General features: G+C 42.8%; 1 protein-coding gene and 1 long non-coding RNA gene across 12 annotated transcripts in view; one reads left to right on the top strand and one right to left on the bottom strand.

The window, feature by feature from the left end:
- Positions 1-3,045, top strand: part of LOC144296004 (uncharacterized) — a 40,344-nt gene extending 37,299 nt beyond the window's left edge. Inside the window, exons 3-4 of the long non-coding RNA XR_013363147.1 lie at positions 1,693-1,882; positions 2,174-3,045. This is a non-coding gene — a long non-coding RNA (uncharacterized LOC144296004). The remainder of the gene's footprint in view (positions 1-1,692; positions 1,883-2,173) is intronic.
- Positions 632-23,432, bottom strand: part of ADRA1A (adrenoceptor alpha 1A) — a 109,961-nt gene continuing 87,160 nt past the window's right edge. For 2 of the 11 annotated variants that reach the window (XM_077868762.1, XM_077868763.1), the window contains exon 4: positions 3,059-7,248. In XM_077868762.1, the coding sequence (XP_077724888.1) occupies positions 6,731-7,248 (518 nt within the window). In that variant the 3' untranslated portion in view covers positions 3,059-6,730. Of the gene's footprint in view, positions 2,351-2,459; positions 7,249-23,432 lie in introns of those variants that run through there. The other 9 variants (XR_013363144.1, XR_013363145.1, XR_013363141.1 and 6 more) reach the window with 9 other exon arrangements.

The following is a 23,432-nucleotide window of genomic DNA, read 5'->3' as shown; positions in this document are numbered from 1 at the left end:
CACGGGTTGTTGCTACTTGCAGAGTCAGCTGGGTTATGCTGGGAGATTTTGCCAGTGGGGTGAAAAGCTGAAAGACCCTGTCTCCACCCCATGGATGCCCTGGACTTCTGCTGCCTACCTGTTCTACAGAACCTAACAGTAGGCAGGGGTGGTGGGTGTTTCCCTCTTGTCCCAATACCTGGGTAAAAGTTACAATGACCTGCTAGAGTATGTCTTTTGGGTGAATGGGTTACACAGAGCAGCCTCCTCCTCCCCCCAAGTATGAACTTGTCACTTCATCTAAAAAATCATGCAGGTTGGAAGTATTAATGTGGTCAGGTAGAGATATATCAATGGTATATTTAAAAAAAAAAGATGCTTGTAAGTTGAACACTGAAATCCACTGCTTAGCATTATTATTGTTCCTATACCATAAGTTAGAGATAGCATAGATCAAGGATGGCAAATTAGGACAATGGGCTAAATCTGGCTCATGGCTGTTTGTTTTTTTTTTGCTTCTTTGTTTTTTGTTTTGTAGGGTTGTTCCCTCAAAAAGCAAAAAACAAAAAAGAAGATGCGACAAAGAGTGTATGCAATGCCTCAAATATTTACTATCTAGCTATTTACAGAAAATGTTTGCCAACCCCAGGTGTACATTAAATATATTTTATTTTTTTACTTGGTCTGGGAACACCCTTCTCCTCCCCCATCTGTAACAATGATTCTTGGAAAAATTTGTTCTTGACTTGCAACAGATGAACTTGGAACACACCCAGCTCATAAGCTGGGGATTGTCTGCGCCTCTTGGGACTTTTTTTTTTTTTTTTTTTTGGTGCCAAATGCAGTGCCTGGTGCAGGAGAGGAAGCAAGCAGCTTGCTGACAATGACAAAAGGATGTAACAACAACCCTCAGGCTCACTGGAAGAGGAGCTTCTAGAAACTTCTTTTGCGACCTTTGCATTCCTGAGGTTCTTAAGGTGTTAATCACTGCTGGCTTTGCCTTGCTTGTCACCCTGTTGAGCAAACCAAGAATCCCTTGCCCCGATTACTTCCTTAGCTCTGGTGCTGCCTATCTAGGGAGAAAGAACAGAATCACATCTGTTTGTCCTTTAGCCAATGAGAAAAGCATAGACAAATATGCACTCAGAACAATCTTGTATTGCCCAGCCGCTGGCAGGGGCAGAATAGGAGAGAAGGTGCCAATGGAACTGAAAATATGGATCAGAGATGAACGAGTGACATAGGAAATTCATGGTCTCAAGAAACACAGAGGACCCTGGGGATACTGAGGGTATCATGGAAAACAGAGTCAGAGGCTGGATTTGGGGCTATTCAAAGCATCATCCTTAAGTCTCTATGTCTCCGTGTTTCTTCATATGTTAAGTATAGATAATACACCCTTCCTTCTCTTTGTCCCTCACAGAGATGACTTGAGATAGGCGAAATTACTTGGATAAGTACACAGTGTTACATAAATGGGAAGACATACAAGCTTATGTTGGGACTTCCTGTCTTAGCTTCTTTTCTATTGCATCTGAAGGCACCTCCTGTACTCAGGCTTCTTTTTTTTTTTTTTTTTTTTTCGTACTCAGGCTTCTTAATAGACTGGTGCCTTCATTATTGTTTTCTACAAATGCAGTGTGAATTTGCTTGTAGATTTTTTTCACCTGATTAAGTCTGTATTTCTCATAGTTTAGCTCTAATCATTTCCAGCTTATGATGTGGCCATGTTGACTGCAATATAGAGGGAAAGTGATGTAACGACTCCTGAGCCACATGGAAAGGAAAGACAATCAGTTTGTCTTTGGAAATGAAGAAGCAACCAGCTTCAGGACAGTTCCTTGCTTATCAGTTGCAGCAAAGTGTTACTAAACCAAGCATCCTGCTTTGAGTGATGTCCAGGGTAAGTCTTCCTCTTCCTTCTCAACACTGCCCCCTGCCCACCATCATAACCTTCCTTTTAGGTAGGAGACTCAGGAATCTGTGTTGCGGTAGCAAAGAAGAAATGATATTTTCCTGCACAGAGCAGATAAGCTCCATCCTGTGCCCCCACGACATCTGGGTCTGGGGCAGGGGGCATGAGTGAGGCAGTGCTGATGGGAACAATGGAAGAGCCTGGGTGTCCTCTGCCGAAATCCTAACTTGCTTTTGCCAGCCCAGTCACCAAAGTCATCTCCACTTGCTCATCTTGCAGGGACTTTGGAGGGCCTGGAGGCCACTGTTGTCATTGCTTTTTGAAGACGGTGGACCCCTCAGCAGCCTGGACTCAGCCCTGCTCCCCAGCACAGTATGTAGACAAGGAGCAGGTGCCAACAGTGTTCCAACCAGGCTGGACCGGAGCTGTGTGCAGGTGGTTTCAGGATTAAAAGTCCTAGTAGTATAAAAAGAAATCAGAGTAACAGTGAGCACACCTCTATTGCCTTCCTACTGGCCACCATTGCCTTCTTTTTGGTCACCCTATTTTTGCTTGTAGAGTTTACCTTCCATGTGCTTGGGCTCCCTTCTCCCTTTGTTGACGAGCAGAGCTCTTTCCTTAATTAAGTCAACAAGTACTCATACGCAGAGGCAGCATCTCTTTTGGCAAGAGGACCTGTGCAGAACCAACCCCAGAAGCAAATGAGAATGTTTGTCAAGCTCTGATTAAGTAGCTGTGATTCAAGAGTGAATAATTACCTGCCCCAGCAAAGAGTTCCTAAAACGTTCTCACTCCTAGGCCGTGACCACGAGACTTACTAGACCAGAAGGTCTGGTGATGGGTTGGTTCACTTTGAGGCGCTGAGGCAATCTGAGATACTCAGGGCATAAAGCTTTCATTTGCAAAAAGGAATCCAAGAACAAGTGGACACCAGCTAACCCACAGCCATGGCTGCCAACTGGTTATTCATTTTCAAAGACTGCCTATGTCTCTGGGCACCTGGGGATCAGCATTATGAGCTGTTCCCCTACGGGGACATGCATGAAATCCATGTGTTTGACGTGCTCTCTGGGCTCTGTGTAATTCCTGGTGAAATATCTCTTATTCCTTCTGTCTCTTCAACTCAAATAAAAAAAAAAAACAATGTTGGAATACAGGTGAGAGTGATGTTGTATTTGTTTTTATTTATTGTAAAAAGGGATATACTTCCTTAAAGTGTGCCAATTAACTGTGATTGGTACTCAATAACCCTGACATCCTATGCGACGTGTTTTATATCCCCAACTGGGTTTTGCCATTCTAAGCCAATGTGCCTCTTCTGCATTTTCTTACATGCTCACCTGCTCCCAGTTTGATAGAATTTATCTTTCTTGCAAGGCCCGAATAACTTTCCATGCCATTATCCCCTAAAAAATGGTGCAGTCTGAAAGGTAGGCACCCAACCCTTCTGATTATGGTCTGTTTTGGGGATTTGGCTGGGCTGGAGTCTGGCAGTAGACGTACAGAGGTTTAATTGGAAGGCACATCCCCAAGAAACAAAACGTTAAAATGCTGCATGGTTTCATATCCTCAGCATAACCAATCCGAACTGGAGTACATCCCCCCTTACTGCCCCCACTGTTTAGGAGGCAGAGGCACTGGAAAAAACGTGTAGACTTTAGTGTTAGGCAGATCCAGGATTGAATCACGGTTCCTCACTGGCCTAGGGTGAGTCCTTAATCACTTCTAACAATCAGATTTTTCCCTTTGAGATAGAAATGTGAAATTGCTATGAGGTTTATAGATAATGGGGTATGTAATGCCCTGTCAATGCCTGGCCCACAAAAGAAGCTAACAAAAAAGACTTAAAAATATATGTATTTACCCCCCAAACCACTGTCCACCACAGATGGACAAATCCAGGTAAGTAGTGAGAGTCCGAAACCTTAATATTTTGGAGTGTTAGCAAACACAAAGTGATGACAGGCAGAACGATCTTGGATGAGACAGGAGTAAGGCAAGCGGAAGAAAACTGTGACAAGCAAAATGCTTTCTTGAAATCCTTGCCATAGCTTAGGGAAATGTTTAAGTAGAAAAACTCAAGGTCTTTCTTAATGCATGCAATTCAAACCACAGAAGAAACTCAAATTTTGCCTATCCCATAATGTCAAGTGGATTTTTTTTTGTGATGTTTAGACAGTCTCAAAGCAACTGCTTTTTATAACACATTAGAGAAAACATTTTGACCACTGTTACTCTGGGTAAATTCTTCGAACTCCAAATAGAAGCAGTAAACATGTGAGTATAAATATGACAATCATTTGTTTAACTGTGACAATTTTAGAGAGTTTTTTGGCATGCTCAAAGGTACAGAGATTTTTGTGGATGAGTAAAAAATAACTTGAGTATTGTTTATCCCACTTCGACTAAGTCTTGGGTGACATTATCAATTTTTTTGTAAAACTGGCGTGTTTATACCTAATATTGTGTTATGGGAAAGGAAATAAATGTTAAAGTTTGCCTCCCTGGAGGGACTGGGGTTGGTGAAGAGTGTAGCAGATAATTATTTAAGGACAGTTTCACATGAATACAATTGTCATGGCTTTTATCTGATGACCAAAAGATTTTCTACTTGTTTGTTTTGATTAGAAGTGGCTTTGATGCTAGTTTTCTGGTCATCCTTAGTTTTTTAAAATCTAAAATTTAAATTTGTCTGGAAACGGTGTTTAAAGGGAGCCATATTTTATGGAAGCAAAACAATTACCATTCTTTTCATGGGCGTGCTCTTCCTGGAAAAGGGAGCCTGACCAAAGTGGTTTTTAATATTCAGATCCTGAAAGAAACTCAACAATGAAATGTATCTTTCCTATCAAGGCAGAAGACAAGTGAAGTTTGCATAGTCAAGTCCTTCTCTGATGCTTTTATCCATAATAGGACACCACATCTGGTAGAGCTGTTATGGGACATGCAGACAGACTAGAAGAATCTAAAAATCCAGCCAATATCTAACGCCAGAATCAACGTTATAAGCACAAGGCATAGCGCCTGTCTGGTCAGCAAGACATTCTCCAGAAAAGGCTGAAAAAGCAAAACATTCAATGTCCAGGCATGGCCGACAACAGCCTCAAATCCACATGCAAACATCCCCCCGCCCCCCACCCCCCCAACCATGGCAGTGCGCAAAGATATTAGCCTTCAAGAAGCATTTGAAGACATTTGCATTTTGCCCCATAGGAAGAAGAAAAGATAAGGAGCCCCTGCCTTGGCTGTGAAAGCTCAACAGGAGCCACAACCTACTTTGAAATTCATAGAGGAAATTACTCAAATAGGGGGAAGAGGTCACCGAAATGGTCAGTCCAGCAGTTTCAGATCAGCGATTCTGGTCACCAATTATTCCAAACCCATAAATCGTATTTTAAACTCTTATTGTGGAAAGTGAAAAATATTTTAATTCGTTACATATGATAATCCTCTTCCTCTCTAGTCATAAGCGGAGTTATTCAGGGTGACCAGAATTTGGTATACAGAAAGAATGTTCCCCAAGTTCCCGTAGAAAGTGGGAACAGATGAAGTGAACGGGCTCCTGGATCTTTCAACGGGATTAAATGGGCTTCTGTTGAAAACTATTTGCAAATTCCTGCTTTAGACGATTTTCTGGCGACCAGTCAGTATCCTCCCAAGCTAAGCACGTGTATCTCTCAAAGTTCAGGAAGGATATACCTGGATCATAAGGCTCATTCCACCATGCTACATGTGCATTCAGGACCTTGAACCTCATTCATTATGCAGTAGCAAAGCCGCTGAGGAAAAATGGAAGTCCAGCTGTGCCTCTCAAAATAGTATAAGCTCTGGATTTTCATAATGGTGTTCTGGAAAAGGTAAGCGATTTGCCAAGAAAAGCCTTTCTGGGCCACATCGAAAAGGTTGTGCAGGAAGTTTGCAGCCTCTTAGCATGAAACCAGCACCCACCCCACCCCCTTGATCTTTGAATATGTTTCACGAGAAGCCTTCCTTGATTTGATCTTGGAACTGCTTACTGGAATTCTTTCTGTAGCAGTAAAGTTGAAAAAACCAACCCTCATCTCTATGGTCTCCCATGAGGAAGAGCCATCTTTTTGCAGACTGTCTAGACTCAAGCATAGAGGGTTAGAGGGTGTGGCTCCACCAGTTCAGACACATAATGAGTGCCCCTCACCCTCATCTCTAGGGAATCGGGGGAAGTATCCGCTCAAATTGCAGCAAAAGGTAAATCTCACTGTCAAGTTTCACCCAAGTCAAGAAACGATATGGTCAGAAATGGTGGAATTTAAAACGTGCTCTAAAAATAATGTGCCTGGATATTGGCCACCATCTTAAGGCTCTTCCTCTCAGGGCCCTCTCCTCATAAATATCCAACGTGGCTGTCAGTAAGTTTAGCCTGAAAATAAAATCCCCTCACTCCATCAAGAAATAGCTCCAAACTTAGAGTGTGTGCTCAAAATATTCATGATGAAATCATAACCTTATATTTATAGTCTTTTGGATTGTGTATGACATTCTGTTTCCCATGGTGTTTTTTGTTGCAAGGGCCAGACGTGGAAAGCAGCCTCAGAGGATGACCGAGAGAGCATTAGCCTCAAGGAAATGCTGTTTATCATCATTTTGAACTGGATGGTTGTGTGACATCCTCCTTCTTCCCCAAGCCCTACCCACTGCCCAAGAGTCGGGTCTCTTCCCCCATCCCATTCCCAGGCGGTCCCCAGTCTCATAGTCCTGTCTTGTCCTCCAGGAAGAGTGAACTGACCTTCCAAGTAGGAAGTGGGATGGGTGCCTAAGCTCATCCCCCTCAGTCCCCTTCCTTCTGACCTTTCCTGTCCTCTAGACTTCCTCCCCATTTTCACTGAGGGAGATGGTGTGGATCTTAATGGTTGGAATTTGGTGGTTCTCTCCATGGCTGGGGGTCGAGGGCCCCATGCAGCAGCACACCTGCAAAAAGCTTTTACTTCTCACCCGGGCTGTGGTGCAGGCTGACTGGTCTTTGGACACTGTAATCCTGGCAGATTCACGGGGCATTGAAGAGAAAACTTTCCATTCACAGACCCCATCCGTCTTGGAGATCTTATAAAAGGTCTCTCCTGATCCCACTGGAATGCGCACCAGCTCCTTGGGCTGCCCCTCCAGGGTGTGGCTGGGCTGGTGCAAGGTATAGCCCAGTGTGTGTTTAGAAGACTGCTTTCTGCGGAGACACTGGATTCTCAAGACATTCTGAAAGGCCTTTTTAAACTCTTGACTGGAGCACGGATATATAATGGGGTTGATGCAGCTGTTTAGGTATCCGAGCCAAAACGCTATTTTAAAAACTGTTTCTGAGGGCTTGAAATCAGGGAAGAAAGACCCTGGAAGAAAACACAGATTGTACATATTATTTGCAAGCCAACAGGCCAATTGGCTAGGAAAACAAGCAAAGAAACCAACACACGTATTTTTACATCTCTAAAATGTTTCATATGATTCCAAATGCATCTGCGTTTCTCACGTTTGACTGGTTAGCCCCTATGTGTCATATCCTCAGCGGCTGTTCTCACCTCGTTCTCATGTGCAAGAGCATGTGAGAGCAGACCCACTGGGTGGGTTTGTACCACTTCTCATCAACATCGCTGGATGGCTACGATGCAGCTTTAAACAATGAAAAAATGAAATTTAGGCTGAGTCCACATATGTGAGTTGTTTTGACTGCGTTTAAAAACAAGCTGGAATCCATTAAAATGGTCCATATTAAAATAAGGTTACCTAAATATTCCCTTTGTTCTTTGATGTGGAGTTGCATAGACACAGCCTAAGTTAGTATGCATCCCTTCTCTCCTGAACATGGAAATTGTGTTTTTTAATGAGAATCCAAAATTCACAAAATATTGGCTTTGCCAACTTTTGGCCAGCAATTTTCTATTATGCTGAAATTATGCTGGTTATTGTTGATGATGCCTTGTGATGGTCTAGTATACTCCCCTGCTCAACATGCGCCAAGGGCTGCCAAGTGTTTGTCAGGCTCCTGACACTGAAGATCCTTCACCGTATGCAATGTAAGCTGGCTTCTAGCATTAATACTTTTACTCTAACCAGACTCACTATGAACTTGACCCATCATGGCTCATTTTTCAGTCCTCTCAAGTTGTGTCTTGATGTCTAAAATGTTCTTTCCCATCTTTTTTATCTTCTCCAGTCTTATCCATTAATTTACATGGGAGGAATCACATTTCAGATCTCTTGACATCTTACAGAGTAACTGTCACATTGTTCTTGGTAGCAGAATGACAAAACAATGGAATCTTAGAGCCTGAACGATCTTAGGGATTATCTTAATTACTCAATTTTCAAACTTAAAAAACAGTGATTAAAAAGGTTGTTATGAACTTGATTCCGACAGTGAGGGATAATCACTGCCATGGTGATGGGTAACGGCATACAGAACTCATAGCATTCTTTATCCTCCACACAACTTTTTTTCTTTTGCATGAGCCCCAGGTCTTGATTTCATGTCTTTCTTTTTCTCTCTGCTCGACAGATGCATCAGAGTCATGACAAACTGTTGGGAGTGCTTTAGATACACTCTGGCAAACATTGTTCTGAAATTCAGCAGGGAATCTCACAAAGACAAGTGAAAAGTGAACTTAAATATTCTAGAACCAAGGAAGATGAACTGGTACAGTGGTGGAAGGGAGCATTTACTACCTCTAAAGCGCGTGCACACACACACACACACACACACACACACACAGATGATTGTTGTTATGTGAGAAAGTATTATTCTTCAGCTCCAAAGCTTTTAATGTTTTCCTATAATTTTAATGGAATTTACTCATATTGAGTGCCTTGTTTGCAGTAAATGCTTTATATATAATTTTAAAAAAGATTTTATTTATTTATTCATGAGACTTACAGAGAGGTAGAGACATAGGTGGAGGGAGAAGCAGGCTCCCTGTGGGGAGCCTGATATGGGGACTCGATCCCAGGACCCCGGGATCACGACCTGAGCCAAAGGCAGATGCTCAACCATTGAGCTACCCAGGTGCTCCCTTCACATGCAATTTAATCAGCATTAGTAACATTAAGACTTATGTGACTCCTATCAATATCCTTATTTTAGAAAGGAAGAAACTCGGATCCCTGGGTGGCGCAGCGGTTTGGCGCCTGCCTTTGGCCCAGGGCGCGATCCTGGAGACCCGGGATCGAATCCCACATCGGGCTTCCGGTGCATGGAGCCTGCTTCTCCCTCTGCCTATGTCTCTGCCTCTCTCTCTTTCTCTCTCTGTGACTATCATAAGTAAATAAAAATTAAAAAAAAAATTTAGAAAGGAAGAAACTGTAGTTTAATGGGGTTGAATAACTCAGTTCAGGTCACTCAGGCAGATAATTAATTAATGGTACAGCTGGAATGTGAAATCGTCCAGTCTGACTTTAGGATCTGTGTTTCCTTATGGACTCTCAAAATATGTTGGGATAACAAATTTTTTGAGAAGGAAGATGGTGTGTGGGGAGTGATGAAGTACGCAGTTGGAGGAAGTGAAATTGAAAAGAATGCTTTTCAAACTTCATCTGAGAGGCAGAGAAAATGGCCATTGCCATCATGGCTGGTGGTTTTGTGTGAATATGGTCCGTTCCAGAAAAAAACATCATCTTACATTATGGTGCCTGTATATTGTCCACTATTTCTTTCTAATAGGGATGATGACATGATTAAGGGAACCTGAGTCGCACACCTTGGCCTGGGCTTAATAAGGATATATTAGCTTGGCACACCTTGTCTGGGGATCTCACCATTCTGTGAATCAGACAGGCAGGGGAGTGTATTTCTTTTATTTGAAGAATTGCAATAAAAAAGAAAAAATATATGAATTATAAGTTATGAATGTGAGTGCTAATAAAGTGATTTGAAAACCCTAAAATTTCCCACAATCTCATCAAGGACACTGTCCTCACAGAGCCCAGTTTTGCATTCATGAATCTCAATAAATCTCTTCCATCCCTTGAACCCCCTTGAATTCCAAGTTTGGCTGACTCAGAGTCGGGCTCTTGGGTTTTCTCTACACTGGCCTTCCTGCATAGTTTAAGAGGTAAATACTGGTTTCCCAGTCCTTGTGCTCAAAATACCATCTCCTTCCTGCAGCTAAGGTGAGACAGGGAGATGGTGAATTTACACCAAGATTGGAATGTTAGATGGTCTCCAGCTTTCAAATTCTAGGGATATTGTCTTGGGTAATCTAAGCAAATCTGTACATGTTGGCTTTTCAGACTAATTGAGAGATTCTTCTGGACTACTGGCCTTCCCATGAATGACCCCTTTTAATTTATCCCATTAAGTGTGTGGCAGCACCTAGATATGTCTAAACCTAGCACAATCTGCCCATTCTCAATCTGACAGTCCCATAGCTGCAGGTTGTGCGATATATTTCTCCTACTGGCCGTGTTCATCCTCTCTTGGGTGTGATTCTCTTTCAGCAGCTGCTGGCAAATAGAAGAGAGACACTCACAACTGTACGTTCTTCTGGAACTTTCCAGAAAGATGAGAAAAGCTGGCTGGGGCAATTTCCCTTCTTATTCACATTCTTCAATCTCTTTCTACCTTTCATTATCTCTCCCCTAGGATGGGGAGATTGAGCTGAAATCTGGCTTGGAAAAGAGGTGCTGCTGTCTGGTCTCCAGCAGGCCTCCCTTATCCCATCATCTCCTTCTCTGTCCAAACCTTTCCACGCAGGTACTGTCTTCTCAGCAATCCCCACTCTGGCTATCCTCAGCCTCAATTTCTTCTCATCTCCCTTTCTTCTTGATAACGATGATGCTTTTTAGGGTGGGAAGACTACTGGATCATGCTTCTCCCTGCTTTCTACCCACCACAGCGTGGAGCACCAGGGTAGGACCCACCCGTTCCAGGAGGGGTGTCTCTGACCCAGTCACTAGGCCATAAACCCCCTCCGAGCCTATGCCGTGTCCACGTTGCTCGCTGGTGGAGCTCTAGAACCCAGCACAATGCTGGCATCTCAGAGGCTCCTCCCAGTTACTGCTGAGTGAGTGGCTGACTCCTGACCTCTCCGTGACTGGCCTGGCTTTCTTCTCTGCCTGACAGCTGTAGCTCTGATTTCTCTTCCTGTGTGTGCCTTCCTTCTTCTTCTGTTTTATTATTTTCTTTTCTTTTTTCCTTTCCCCTTTTCTGCCCAGTTTCTGTTCAACTGTCTGGTTTTCTCTCTGATGGTGTTTCGCTACCTTTTGTACCGTGCTGTATCATCTGGTATCAAATACTATCATTTTTCTCATCATGTTTTATGGGAAGAACCAGACTTTTGAATAATAGGAGCATAGGGGCTCCTATTTCTCTTGTCACCATATACTTGCTGTGCTCCTCAACACCCCCTGCCCCTTGCCCAGACTCTGCTTCAAAAGGAGCAAACTGCTCCCAGCTTAATTCTCTGAACTGCTCAGTCAGCAGGTCACATCACCCCTTGCCTGTGAATCTGCCTGGTTAAATTCTTGAGCTTTGGAAAAATCCCCCAGCCCCTAGGGACTCTTCTCTTCAACTGAGTTTCCTTCTACCACTTTGTCTGCTGCAGAATTTCTGACTCTTTTCTTTTCAGGTCCCTCTAAACATGTCGGTCAACTAAAACATGGCCAGATGAGGTGAGTACAGTATGAGTTCACCCTTGAACATCAGCATCTTCCCCCTTGGAGATTCAGAACCTTCACCTCTACTGTTGAGGCCTCTAGATTTTGAGGAGGAATTGAAACTTATGATTTCAAATGATGCCACTTATGTCTTGTCACTGGATGTCCTCTCTTTTGGGAACATGTGACCTTCCATTTCAGACACTGGGGTTATCTGTAGGTTTAAGGTGGGGAACACTGGGAGCCATTCACGTGAAGGCCTGGCCACTTTAGAGTCACATTTCAGCTACCAAGTTGCAGCAATGTTTTCCCTCAATGCCCCCAGCACAAGAGAAAGCTCATTTTTCTGCCAGTGTTGGTTTTCTAGGTGAGTTTTCTCCCCCAGTGCTTCAGTTCACTCTGAAAGGCAGGGAGGATATAAATGGAGTTTTCAGATTCCAACCCAGTACTGGTAATTAGAAGGTTCTTCTTCAGTTCAATTCTCTCGCAATCAGGGTGACTTGGTATGGAAGCGGAAGGCTGGGAGTCAGTCTTCTTGGTTCTAGCATACCAGCTTCTATGCTTCATTTCACCCAACTGAAAACTTCACATCTTAATGACAACTTTGAGAGACTCTGGGTTATGATAAGCCCTAATTAGGCAGAGTCACAGAATCCCAGAAGGTGGAGACTGGCAGAAACTTAGTGCAGAGCCAGCACTGCCATCCTTCCTTATGGATGAAGACCGGAAGGCCCAGGAGGGGGATGGTTTTCACAGAATCACCTGGCTCATTTGTGGGCCAGCCAGGATTAGTCTCTGGTCTGCTTCACCCATTTCTGCTCCTTGTCTTGTGTGCCATTTAGCAACCCCTCTGGAAGTGGCACAGGAAGTGTTAATGGCAATGATGTGTGGCTGTTGTCATAGGATGACAACAGGTTCTTCAGAGATAATGAGAAACAAAGGGGAGGAGGGCAGCGCCATCAATAACTATAGCATTTAGAAAGTCGTAATGTACTGTTCAGACACTGAAAAAAAGCACAGTGGGTGATGATCTTGGAACAGCCCGTCTGCAGGCTATCACATTCTGAAAATTGGAACTTAAATGACTCCAATTAAAAATATGTGGACTCCAAAGGAGAAGCTAATGTTATGTGACAATGGGAGCAAATGACCCTTAAATGTCTCTCCCCATCCAACCAGTGGTCTCTGTGTGTGTGTGTGTGGTACCAGTCGAATGTGACTGGTACGCATCCAATAAACAGAAGGAGACACAAGCTGTCACACAAAGAGGCAGCCAGCTCCCCAGGCCAAGGAGTTCCAGTGCTGAGCAACATTCAGGCCAGATCAGTTGGCATCTTCCTACCAAGAAGAAAATTCTGCCCGGTTGAACGAAGCCCCAAAGAACAACTATTGGAATAGGACGATGAGCGCAGGACCAATTTTCTTTATCACCCCGGAGGTTACCAGATGCCTCCCTGCTGGGCTGCCAGTTTGGCTGTGTCAGTGCGACATGCTTGAGCCCTCCTGAGGTTCATCTAGGAGCCACCCTAGGGCAGTTCTCAGCCAGACAGGTGTCTTTAGGTTATCCACCTAGAGTTGTGGTCAGAAATATCTAAGAATGCTGGCCAGATTGACCAAGGAACTAGAACCCGAGGCTCTTAACATTCATGGATAGACTTCCCATGAAATGAAATACAAGTCTGTGTACATATAGAGATTCATTTTCCTGAGGAGAGGGCTCTAGCTTCCATTGGCTTCCCACAGAAGTCTTGGGGACACAAAAGTTGCCTAAGCCTGGCTCCCGGCTGCCTCTGTGCCTCTGGCTGGCACACCTCACTGAGCCCATTCATCCTGATGACAGCAGCAAGCTTACAAATGGGGCAAAAGGATGTTAGTTCAACAACTCTTTAAAAGGACTTGTTCTTTTCTTCTATTTAACCGAAGCTGGAAATAGTGTAATTCTGGTCTTGTGCCCATTAGGGAAGTATGTGATTCTTCCTTTCAGAGAGTTTCTATGTTGAGTCTTTTCTGAACTTTCTGGCAGGAAGGTGGGATAGTGGTCAAGGGGAGGAAGGACTGGAGGTGTGCGAACGTGCAGTGAGTAAGGGGAAAGATGCACACCAAGTGCTGGGTACACAGCACCGAACAGAACAAAGCCTGGGGTACTATGGGGACTGCCCAGTGTGGATGGGAGTGCTGCTCCTTTTCCTTTTACCAGGGGTTGAGGGCATTGGCCTTATGGTTTCTCTTGTCAAGAACCACTGCCCCTTCCAACCCAGGCAAGAAAAGAGGTCAGTTGGGGAGGCATTCTTCTCTCATATCTCACAGTTCTGCAAGTGGGAAACACTCTTCATGGGACCCTTCTGGCTGGCTGAGTGTGGCTCTGCAGAATGAGAGATTTTACTCCGGAAGAGTACAGGCTGCTCAAAGCAAAGCTCTACAAAGGGTTTCTCTAGCCAGTTACCAAAGCCCCAGGCAGTATTCCTCCTTTCAGAAAAGGGGACCGGATCTTCCAGAACATATGTATTTGGCCCCAGCACCCATGATAACTTGAGGGAGAGGAACTCGGGCCCAGCTCTGGTAACCCCCCTGCACATTTCCCACAAGAGCATCTGTGTGGTGTGTTTCCTTCAGAAATGAATCAATAATTCAAATGCTTTCAAAAGACAGCAAGATTCTTTTTTCCCCTTTACTTAACAAATGATAGATAACTTGATTTGGGAAAATGCCAGCAATTAAGCCGTTGTCTTCTTTTATAGGTTGATTCTTTAAAAGCGCTCTCCTTTCATAAACCAGCCCATTTTCCAAATGTTGCCACTTCCATGAATGTCATCACTGTCTCCCGAGTCTCTCGTTTGAGACCTCTTATCTCCACACAAGAGCTTTCTCCAGCCACCTGGTCTAAAGAAGAGTAGTCCCCAAACTAGTGCGGTTTCTCACTTTTGTGGCACATATCATGGTTTGTCAGCTTTCAAAAAATTTTTTTTCTTGTGATGAGGATTTTTTAGATTTTCTTTCCTAGCACCTTTTCAAGTACCCAATACCACATTATTAACTGTAGTCCCCTTGCCATACGTTACGTCCCGTGACTTGTTTGTTTCATAACTGTGTGTGCCTTCTGAGCCCCCTCACCCATTTCACCCACTTGCTGCCCCCCACAAGCTTTCTTGTTCACTGTGCTTTCTTTGATCGTCTTGTCTTGCAGAGTATGCAACAAGCTCTACAGTGGTGGGGGCCCAGGCTGTGGTTCCTGCTGGAGGGCAAGCCCAGAGGCTGGCTCAGTCCTGGACAGGAGTGTGTGTATTTCACTCCTCCTCTTTATCTCTTGTATTCCAGCCAGTCACCAAGCCTCACTGTTTTCCTTTGAAACACCTTTATGAGACTTGCCGTTCCCCCGCGCAGCCTTCCCTGCACCCCTGCATTGTGGCAGTGGAGCACGGAGGGTGTCTTCACTTCCGGCCTTGCTCACTGCTAAGCCAAGGGTGCCTGACTCATCATCCCCATCACACCTTGTCAGGACAGTACCACTTTCCCACTTAGAGATCAAGGGAGTTCAGGTCCAGGGATCAAGAAGCCTTGGATCGTCGTTGAAAGCTGGGTAAGTCACTTTCCCCACTGAGCCTCAGTTCCCACATCTAGAAAAAGGAACGTTTTGCACCAGGTGATGGTTGCCGCTCCTTGCCCCCTAGAAAAGCATTCACCTCCGGGGAAACTGAAACCGTCAAAAGTGAACATCAGGCCCATGTGAGGCAGGATGGTGAAGGAACCCCATGGGGATTGGCCAGAAGAGAAGAGGACAGACTGGGAAGGAGGGAACCTGAGGTTTGGGGTTAGGTTTTGAGGAGGACATTCTACCTTCCTGGAGGTTCGTGTCTAGGCTAGAGGGGAAGAATGGTTGAGAGGAGACATCCGAGGGCTGTGGTCACGAGGGCCACTTGTGCAGGGGCCCATGTGATACTGAGGCCCACTGACAGTGAGTTACACTGAGCAGGGATAGCATTTGTTCTTTTGCACAGAGCCCAGCACGTTCACGCTGCTGGTAGCTCCAGGGCTCCCATGCCCCTTGGTAATATGGGGGCTGCACACACACACATCTAGGGCCTGAGAGGCTAAGGCACTGGTCATCTGGTCATCTCCAAGGGGATGGGACAGAAAGAGAAGAAAGTGTTGGAAGCCATATGGCAAAATTTTCAGAAATAACTAAAAGGAAGGGAGGGTTTTCAGGGTGCTCAGTAATACAGTGAAGGGAACCTCTTAATGGGGAGATCTGTCAGGATGTGTGTTGTGAGTGATCTTCATGCTGCTGGTAAGATCTAAGTCAAGTTTATCACCTGTCATTCCAGGCCCTTCATCATTTGGTTTCACCAGCCTTATACAACGTCCTCTCCCATTATTCATTCATTCATTCATTCATTCATTCATTCAACAAATGATTCGCTTAGCATCCTCCATGAGATAGGCACTGTTGTAGATATTGGAGATGGAAGGAAAATGAGTATGGTTCCCGTTTTTGGAGTTTGCATTCTGTGAGTATCTCCAATAAGTGCCAGTGAAATTGAACTGTGGATTTCCAACACCAAGGCCTTCTTCTTGCCATGGCAGACTGTTCACCGTAACTCTATTAATCCACCAAAGTGACTATGGCCTCAGCTCCCATGGTTCTCCCTTTCATTCTCCTGCTCCTCTCTCAGTGACTGTCCCTCTCTCCTATTTCCTCATTCCAGCTGGAATTCATTCGGACTGTCCATCTTCAAAGCTGTGTTCAAAACCCATGAACCCTTCCCACATGGTGGTCTATTTTGTTTTCTCTCCATTCCCCCAAACATTGGACCTTAGCACTTTTCTCTGTAGTACTCATCACCACCTTCTACACTTATTTCTTACCCCTCTTTTTTCTTGAATATAAAATCCCTGAGGGGCAGAAGTTTTTGTCTTTCCATTTCACTGCTGTATCTTCAATACCTACAATAGTTTATGGCATATGGTAAGCCACGATAAACACTGCTGAATGAATGACAAAATTAATCCTTATGGTTCTAGTCTCTCCAAAGACACACACCACTTCTTATTTCTCACTTACACCTCCCTCAGTGATAAAATGAAAAATTTTATGTAATGAAATTACATAAATGATGTAATGAAAAATTACTGAGAAGTAATTGCTTACTGAATCAGTGGATGATATTTGCTGTTGGGAGAAAATGGCATTTTGAATAAAACTCCTGCTTCAAGTACTTATAGCTGGAAATATACTCTTAAATGGAGAAAGAAGGGGTGTTTGAACTCACATTCCAACATTTATCTTCTCCTTCCTTGAGACACTCATATTTGCATGAAAACAAAATCATTCTACAAATAATTTTGTACAGCTAACTCATAGATATTACATGAAATTGTTACTTCCAGTACTTATAAAGACACTTTACAGGGTCTTGTAGGAAAAGTCGAAGCCTGTAATAAGACAATATTGTCAGCACCAGACTCTCATATTTGTGGGATATGAATCCAAGGCCAAACCCCACAAATCTGAAACAGTGGCACAAACAACGCAAATCGGTCACCCAGGGAGAAAGCACAGAAGTTTCTCAGAATGATGTCTCTTCACATTCCGCTTAAAGGCTCAGGCAGGTTGCATTCCAGTCTTCCGGGAAGGACATGGGTGAGTCAGGTGGCGCTTATGTAGTAAGAGGTAAACAGGCAAGCAGGCAGATGGACTTTTGGTTCTGGACTGCCTGTAAAGATGCCAAATCTGGGTTCTCTGGATAATTCCCTACTTGGAAATGACATACCAGGTCCTCTCACTGGGTCACCCAGACACGTCTCCTGATACTATGGCCATCCTCCAGGAATATAATCTAGTTCTGTTTAAGGCAGAATATGAATAATTCTTTGGTCTCCCAGTTCTGGTACACCCCTCTCACCTGCCCAGGTTAAGCCAGGGACGGAAGTTGTCTGTGGACCCCTGCTCACCTTTCCCCAGTCCTTGGCTCAAGCTGGGCCAGACCAGCTAAATGCCTCACCTCCATCAAAAACAGGTGGTTTCAAACTGACATAATATATATGTGTAGGTATCTTAATAGCTTGTTTTCAAAATAAAAAGTATCTTTTTGGAAACTATAATATGGGCAAACTAATTTTAAAATGCAAAAGGGATTGGAGAAATTTTCTCTTTGATTTTAAAAGGCAATAGAGTATGGCACTGTTTTGATTATAGACATCTTTGAAAAAAAGAATTGACCATGCTTCCCATCTATCAGCATAAATGCAATATTGAGAAATCTCAGTTTTTCTGACAGGGGACAAAATCATTCTTTCCAAACTTTGCCAAGCCTTCTGGAGTCTCAGCTAACTGTCTGATAGTCACAGATGGAAGGAAGACACCGGGGAAGCTTATCCATTTCTATGGCTTTGGTTTCCTTCTTTGCCTTGCTGATGTCAAATCTCTATCCTAGTCCATCTCTGGCTCCTGTTACAGTTCTACATATACAACTATTACCACACATCTTTCCTGATGTTTCCAAACCATCTCATCCTTACCATAACCAAACTGAACTCATCTCTCACAAAACCTACACTTTCTTCTCTGCTCCATCCTCAGTAGATGGCACCCTTTCCCCTAAGTTGTCCCAGCTGGAAACCACTGTCACCCTCAACCCTTCAGTCTCCCACCTCCTCCGTGACCTCCAATCCAATTTCCCAGTCCAGATGACTGAACCTTCACTCTCTTTGTCACCAACCATTCTAGCTCAGGCCATGATCTCCAGCTAGGACCTTATATCAGCTCACTAACTGAGCTTCCTGCTTCTAGCCTTCCTTCCTTCCAATCTATTGCTCCAATTATAGCCCCAGAGATTCTGGGAAAACAAACTTGATTATATCTTCCTTGATCAAATCATTTCAATGACTCTTCACTGAGTTCAAGATCAAGTACAAATTCTTATGAAATTCACAGGTCTAGGAGACTGAAAATTCACTTTCCTAGATAGCTAGTTAATAAATATGCTGATCCAAGTGCCCAGTCAAGGACTCTAGTTAGTACTACAGAAAGATAGAAAATTATAACCCAGAGGAGTTGAACATTTGCATAACTCTTAACACAACTAAGTGATACAGTATCTTTAGTTCACTAGGATGTGGCTTGGGGTCATAGTGGTTGATGTGTCATAGTTTAAAGGAGTATATGGTATCCAGAGGCAGCATGTCCACTAAGAAGTCTTCCCAAGGCCAGAGCATAAAAACCATTCATGAATTTCCAACTATTCAGTGGTAGTGAATATAGTGGATCAGAAAGTTTTGCAAAATTCCCGCATCAGGGAAACAGAGAAAGAAACAAACCAGAGGGATTCTTAATTCTAGAAAACAAACTGAGGGTTGATGGATGGGGGTGGGTGAGGGATGGGATAACTGGGTGATGGGCATTAAGGAGGGCATGTGATATGATGAGCCCTGGGTGCAACTGATGGAACTCTGGATTCTATCTCTGAAACTAATAATACAATGTATGTTAATTAAATTGAATTTAAATTAAAAAACCCTCTCGAGTCAGGAATAAAGATGCCTGAAAGATAAACCCAGAAAACAGGGAAGAAAAGTCAAAATCAGGGACAAGTGCATTTGAGGCTGCCTGAAAAGAACTAATCCTTGCCATGTGGTGTGATGTTCTGTTACAAAAACCAGTTGCATTTCTAAGGAAAGGCTGTTCCCCACTGTTGTGATGCCCCTCTGAAATGTCCACCCAATATTTGGTCAGATCAGGTGATACACAATAACTTCTGGAGATACTGCTTGAAACAGTAGCCTTTCTGAGCACTTCCAACACAGCTGGGTTCATTTCCCATAGTTGTGAATGCCATGGGATTTTTACCTGGTTGTGGCTGTCAACTTGTCTTTCATTCGCAGACAAGTTTACATGGGAAGAGAAGGAAGATACTCTAGTTTGTCAAAATGAAAATAATGATGCTAATGGTTTTTTGCTTATTCCAATTTGGTGCTGGTGAGTTAGAAGTTAGCTCCACTTCATGTCTCAGGATAGGTATCAGTGTTAGCAACTAGATGGCACACAAACATGCTAGAACCTGGCAGGTTCATTTTCCTAATTGTTTTTCCTAAGGCTTACATTTATCTAGGAATAACTAAAGAGGGAGGCTAGTAGGGTCCAGCAGACCAACTAGGAGACTAGCACATTGGTCTGGCTTAGAATTCTGACCAATGGCTAGAAGCTATTGGAAGACAGATTTAGGCCACCCTGGAATTTGGTCTTCCTACCAATGAAAGTAGCCTAGGATAGGATGGATAACCAGTCCCTGAGGTATCATACCACGGATTCAAGCATATTAAAGCATCCTATTAAGACATTCTTTAAAGTACATTCTAACCCTGAAGTTTAAGAACTTCCTATGCAAGGAAACACTACTTGGGAAGAAAAGTTGGTTGTTCTGAATGTCTTGCTTTCTTTTCAATATGGCAATAAAAAAATTGTGCACTGGAACATTTTAAGAGGTACACACATAGAAGGATATAGATATGTTATTGGATCTGACAAATGATTTTGTTTTTTGTGAGTGGGACAAGTCTACATATATTTCAACAGTTCCTAAATTTTATTCTTTAACTACGTGGGATCCAATATACATATTTGGATCTAAATTGTTGTTGAAATCATTTATAACTATCTCCTATAAACTCTTGAAGCACCAAAAGCCACTCTGACATCTGGGCTACAAATAGATAAGGATGTAAACATGCAGAAAGAAAGGGTAAGACAGCTGCTCAAGGTTACAGAGCTGGTGAGAAGGAGGACTAGATTAATAACTTTGGTCTTTACCTCAAAAATCTGTTATTAATACATTAAAATTTTCAGTTGCAAGAGTATACATATCTCCAGTTATTTGGGAGTCTTCAGTGAACCAGCTCTAAAAAATATGGATACTTTCAAGATTAATATCTGCAGCTAGTATTTAAATATAGAGTGTATAGTTTGAGTCTTTGCTTATTTTTCGAGTTCATGATCCATATATGCATTTCTCCTTAGATATCTACAGGAACTTTGATATTAATGTGTGTAATATGACACACACTAATCTGCTTGTCTTCTAGTATTCCTTATGTCTATAAGTGGTTATTAACATTCACTCGTTTGTGACAAAAGCTTGGCAGTCAGCCCTGATACCTTCTCGATATCTCCAGTAGATTGCCCACCCTTTCCACATCTCTCTATATCCAGTCTCATGGCCTACCTCAGGCTACCACCACCATCTGTCACCTGTAAGATCCTTCTCATTGATCTCCTGCATGTATGCACAGTCTTCCCTTTTCTCTAGGATGCTCTTTATGAAATGCAATTCCAATTTGGTGATACTTCTGCTTATATGTCTTAAATGTTTCCCAGTGCTCTTAGATGAAATCCACAATCCCTCATCAGGCCAAATGATCTGGACTTCACTCCCTCTTCTGTTCTGCCTTGCATACCTTCCTTGACTCCTCCTTGATCACTCTGATCTTCTCTTGATTTATTCAATGCATCTGTGCCCTAGGACCTTTGCACCTGCTGTTCCCTTTGCATGGAATGTTGCCTCCATTTCCATGCCCTTTGTGGTGGTAATTCTTCTTCCTCCTTTAGGTCTTTGCCTAAATTCCACTTCTTCAGGAAAACTATCTGTGATCCCCTTCTACCCATCCACCCACCCCAGATGACATGCTAGGACAGGTTCTCTTGCTAAATGCTACCAAAGCACCCTATGCTTTTCATTCACTGCACCTGTCATGGTTGTTTTTGTAAGACTGCAAATGTGATAACTTGCTTAATGACTCTCCCTATACATATAAATTTCATCCGGATAGGAATTGTACCTGATGCATTGTAGGTATTTAGTAAATACCCTTTCGTGAATAAAGTAGACATCATGCACTTACTACATGCCAGACATCATATAAATTATTTCATAAACATTATCCCATTTAATTCCCCTGTACAGCCCTATGTGAATGTATTATCAACATCATCTTAAAGATGAAGAAACTGAGGCTTAGGGAGTTTAATTCATGGCTAAGGGAAATGTCTGAGCTCAGATTAAAATCCAGACTTGTTTGATGCCAAAGCTCATGCTTTTAATCTTCAGAATACACTAAGAAAGAGTCAGCCTGTGCTATACTAGCATTATAGTGAAAATAGGGCACAGTGTTATAATGTTCAAAGTTCAGTACAAAAACAATCAACAATCATCTGAGTGGCGAAGAAGCTTAATCATACATTCCATGTACTATTTTTCAGAAAGTAGAGAAATGCATAACTCAAAATGCTAAAATAGAAACAAATTCTTGAGGATTCATAGTTTTGTGTGCTCAGGACAGACATGGTTGGCCAGGTGAAAAACTATGAATGTTATACCCTGTCAAAAAACCTTTTGACAAAAATTTATGAATAAAGTATGCTTAGAAAACAATCAGGTAAGACTAGGTTAAAGGGTATGAGTGATCACTTATAAACACTAGACAAAGTCTGAACCTAAAAGGAGAATGGAAATACGTAGTTCCTGAACATGAAGAGTAAGGGAAAAGTGAAGGAGAGCAAATAGTAATCATGATTATCTATCGTGCTGTGCAAAAATACCAATTCTCTGCCACAGGCTTTTATTTTTTAAATTTTTAAAAAAGATTTTATTTATTCATTCATGAGAGACACACACACACACAGAGGCAGAGACATAGTCAGAGGGAGAAGCAGGCTCCCCTCAAGGGGCCAATGTGGGACTAGATCTTGGACTCTGGGATCACACCCTGAGCTGAATGAAGGCAGACTCTCAACCACTGAGAGGCATCCCATCTTGTCATTTTCTGAGACATTTTAAAATTCTCTTCCATCAATGAAATGTAATCATCCTAAATGCAAGGGACACTAGAAAAAGGCCTAGTGGCTCTTCAGTGGAATTCTACCAAACATTTAAAGAAGAATTAATACCTATTCTTCTGAAGCTGTTTCAAAAAATAGACATGGGAAGAAAACTTCCAAACTCATTCTATGAGGCCAGCAACACCTTGATCCCAAAACCAGACAGAGACCCCTCCAAAAAGGAGAGTTATAGACCAACACCTCTGATGAATATGGATACAAACTTTCCACCGAGATACTAGCCAATAGGACCCAACAATACCTTAAGATTACTCACCATGATGAAATGGGATTTATTCCTGGACTGCAAGAGTGGCTCAACATCCGCAATCAATCAATGTGATATATCACATTAATAAAAGAAAGGACAAGAACCTTATGATCCTCTCAATAGATGCAGAGAAAGCATTTGACAAAATATAGCATCCTTTCTTGATTAAAACGCTCTGCAGCGTAGGAATAGAAGGAACATACCTCAATATCATAAAAGCCATTTTTGATAATCCCACAGTGAATATCGTTCTCAATGGGGAAAAACTGGGGGCTCTTCCCCTAAGGTCAGGAACACGACAGGGATTTACACTCTCACCACTGTTGTTTAACATAGTATTGGAAGTCCTAGCCTCAGCACTCAGACAACAAAAAGAAATAAAAGGCATTCAAATTGGTAAAGAAGTCAAACTCTTTCTTTGCAGGTGACAAAATACTCTATGTAAAAAACACAAAAAACTCCAGCAAAAGATTGTTAGAACTGATACAGGAATTCAGCAAAGTGGCAGGATATGAAATCAATGCACAGAAGTCAGTCGCATTTCTATACACTAACAATGAGGCAGAAGAAAGAGAAATTGAGGAATTGATCCTATTTATAATTGCACCAAAAACCATAAGATGCCCAGGAATAAATTTAACCGAGGTAGAGAATCTGTACTCTGAAAACTATAGAACACTTGTGAAAGAAATTGAGGAAGAAACAAAGAAATGGAAAAATATTCCATGCTTCATGAATTAGAAGAACAAATATTGTTAAAATGTCTATCTACCCAAAGCAATCTACAC

Source organism: Canis aureus, chromosome 24, assembly GCF_053574225.1.
Source record: "Canis aureus isolate CA01 chromosome 24, VMU_Caureus_v.1.0, whole genome shotgun sequence".
In the NCBI taxonomy this organism is placed as follows: domain Eukaryota; kingdom Metazoa; phylum Chordata; class Mammalia; order Carnivora; family Canidae; genus Canis; species Canis aureus.
The sequence above is the reverse complement of the archived record's forward strand: the minus strand, read 5'-3'. Positions and strand labels throughout refer to the sequence as shown.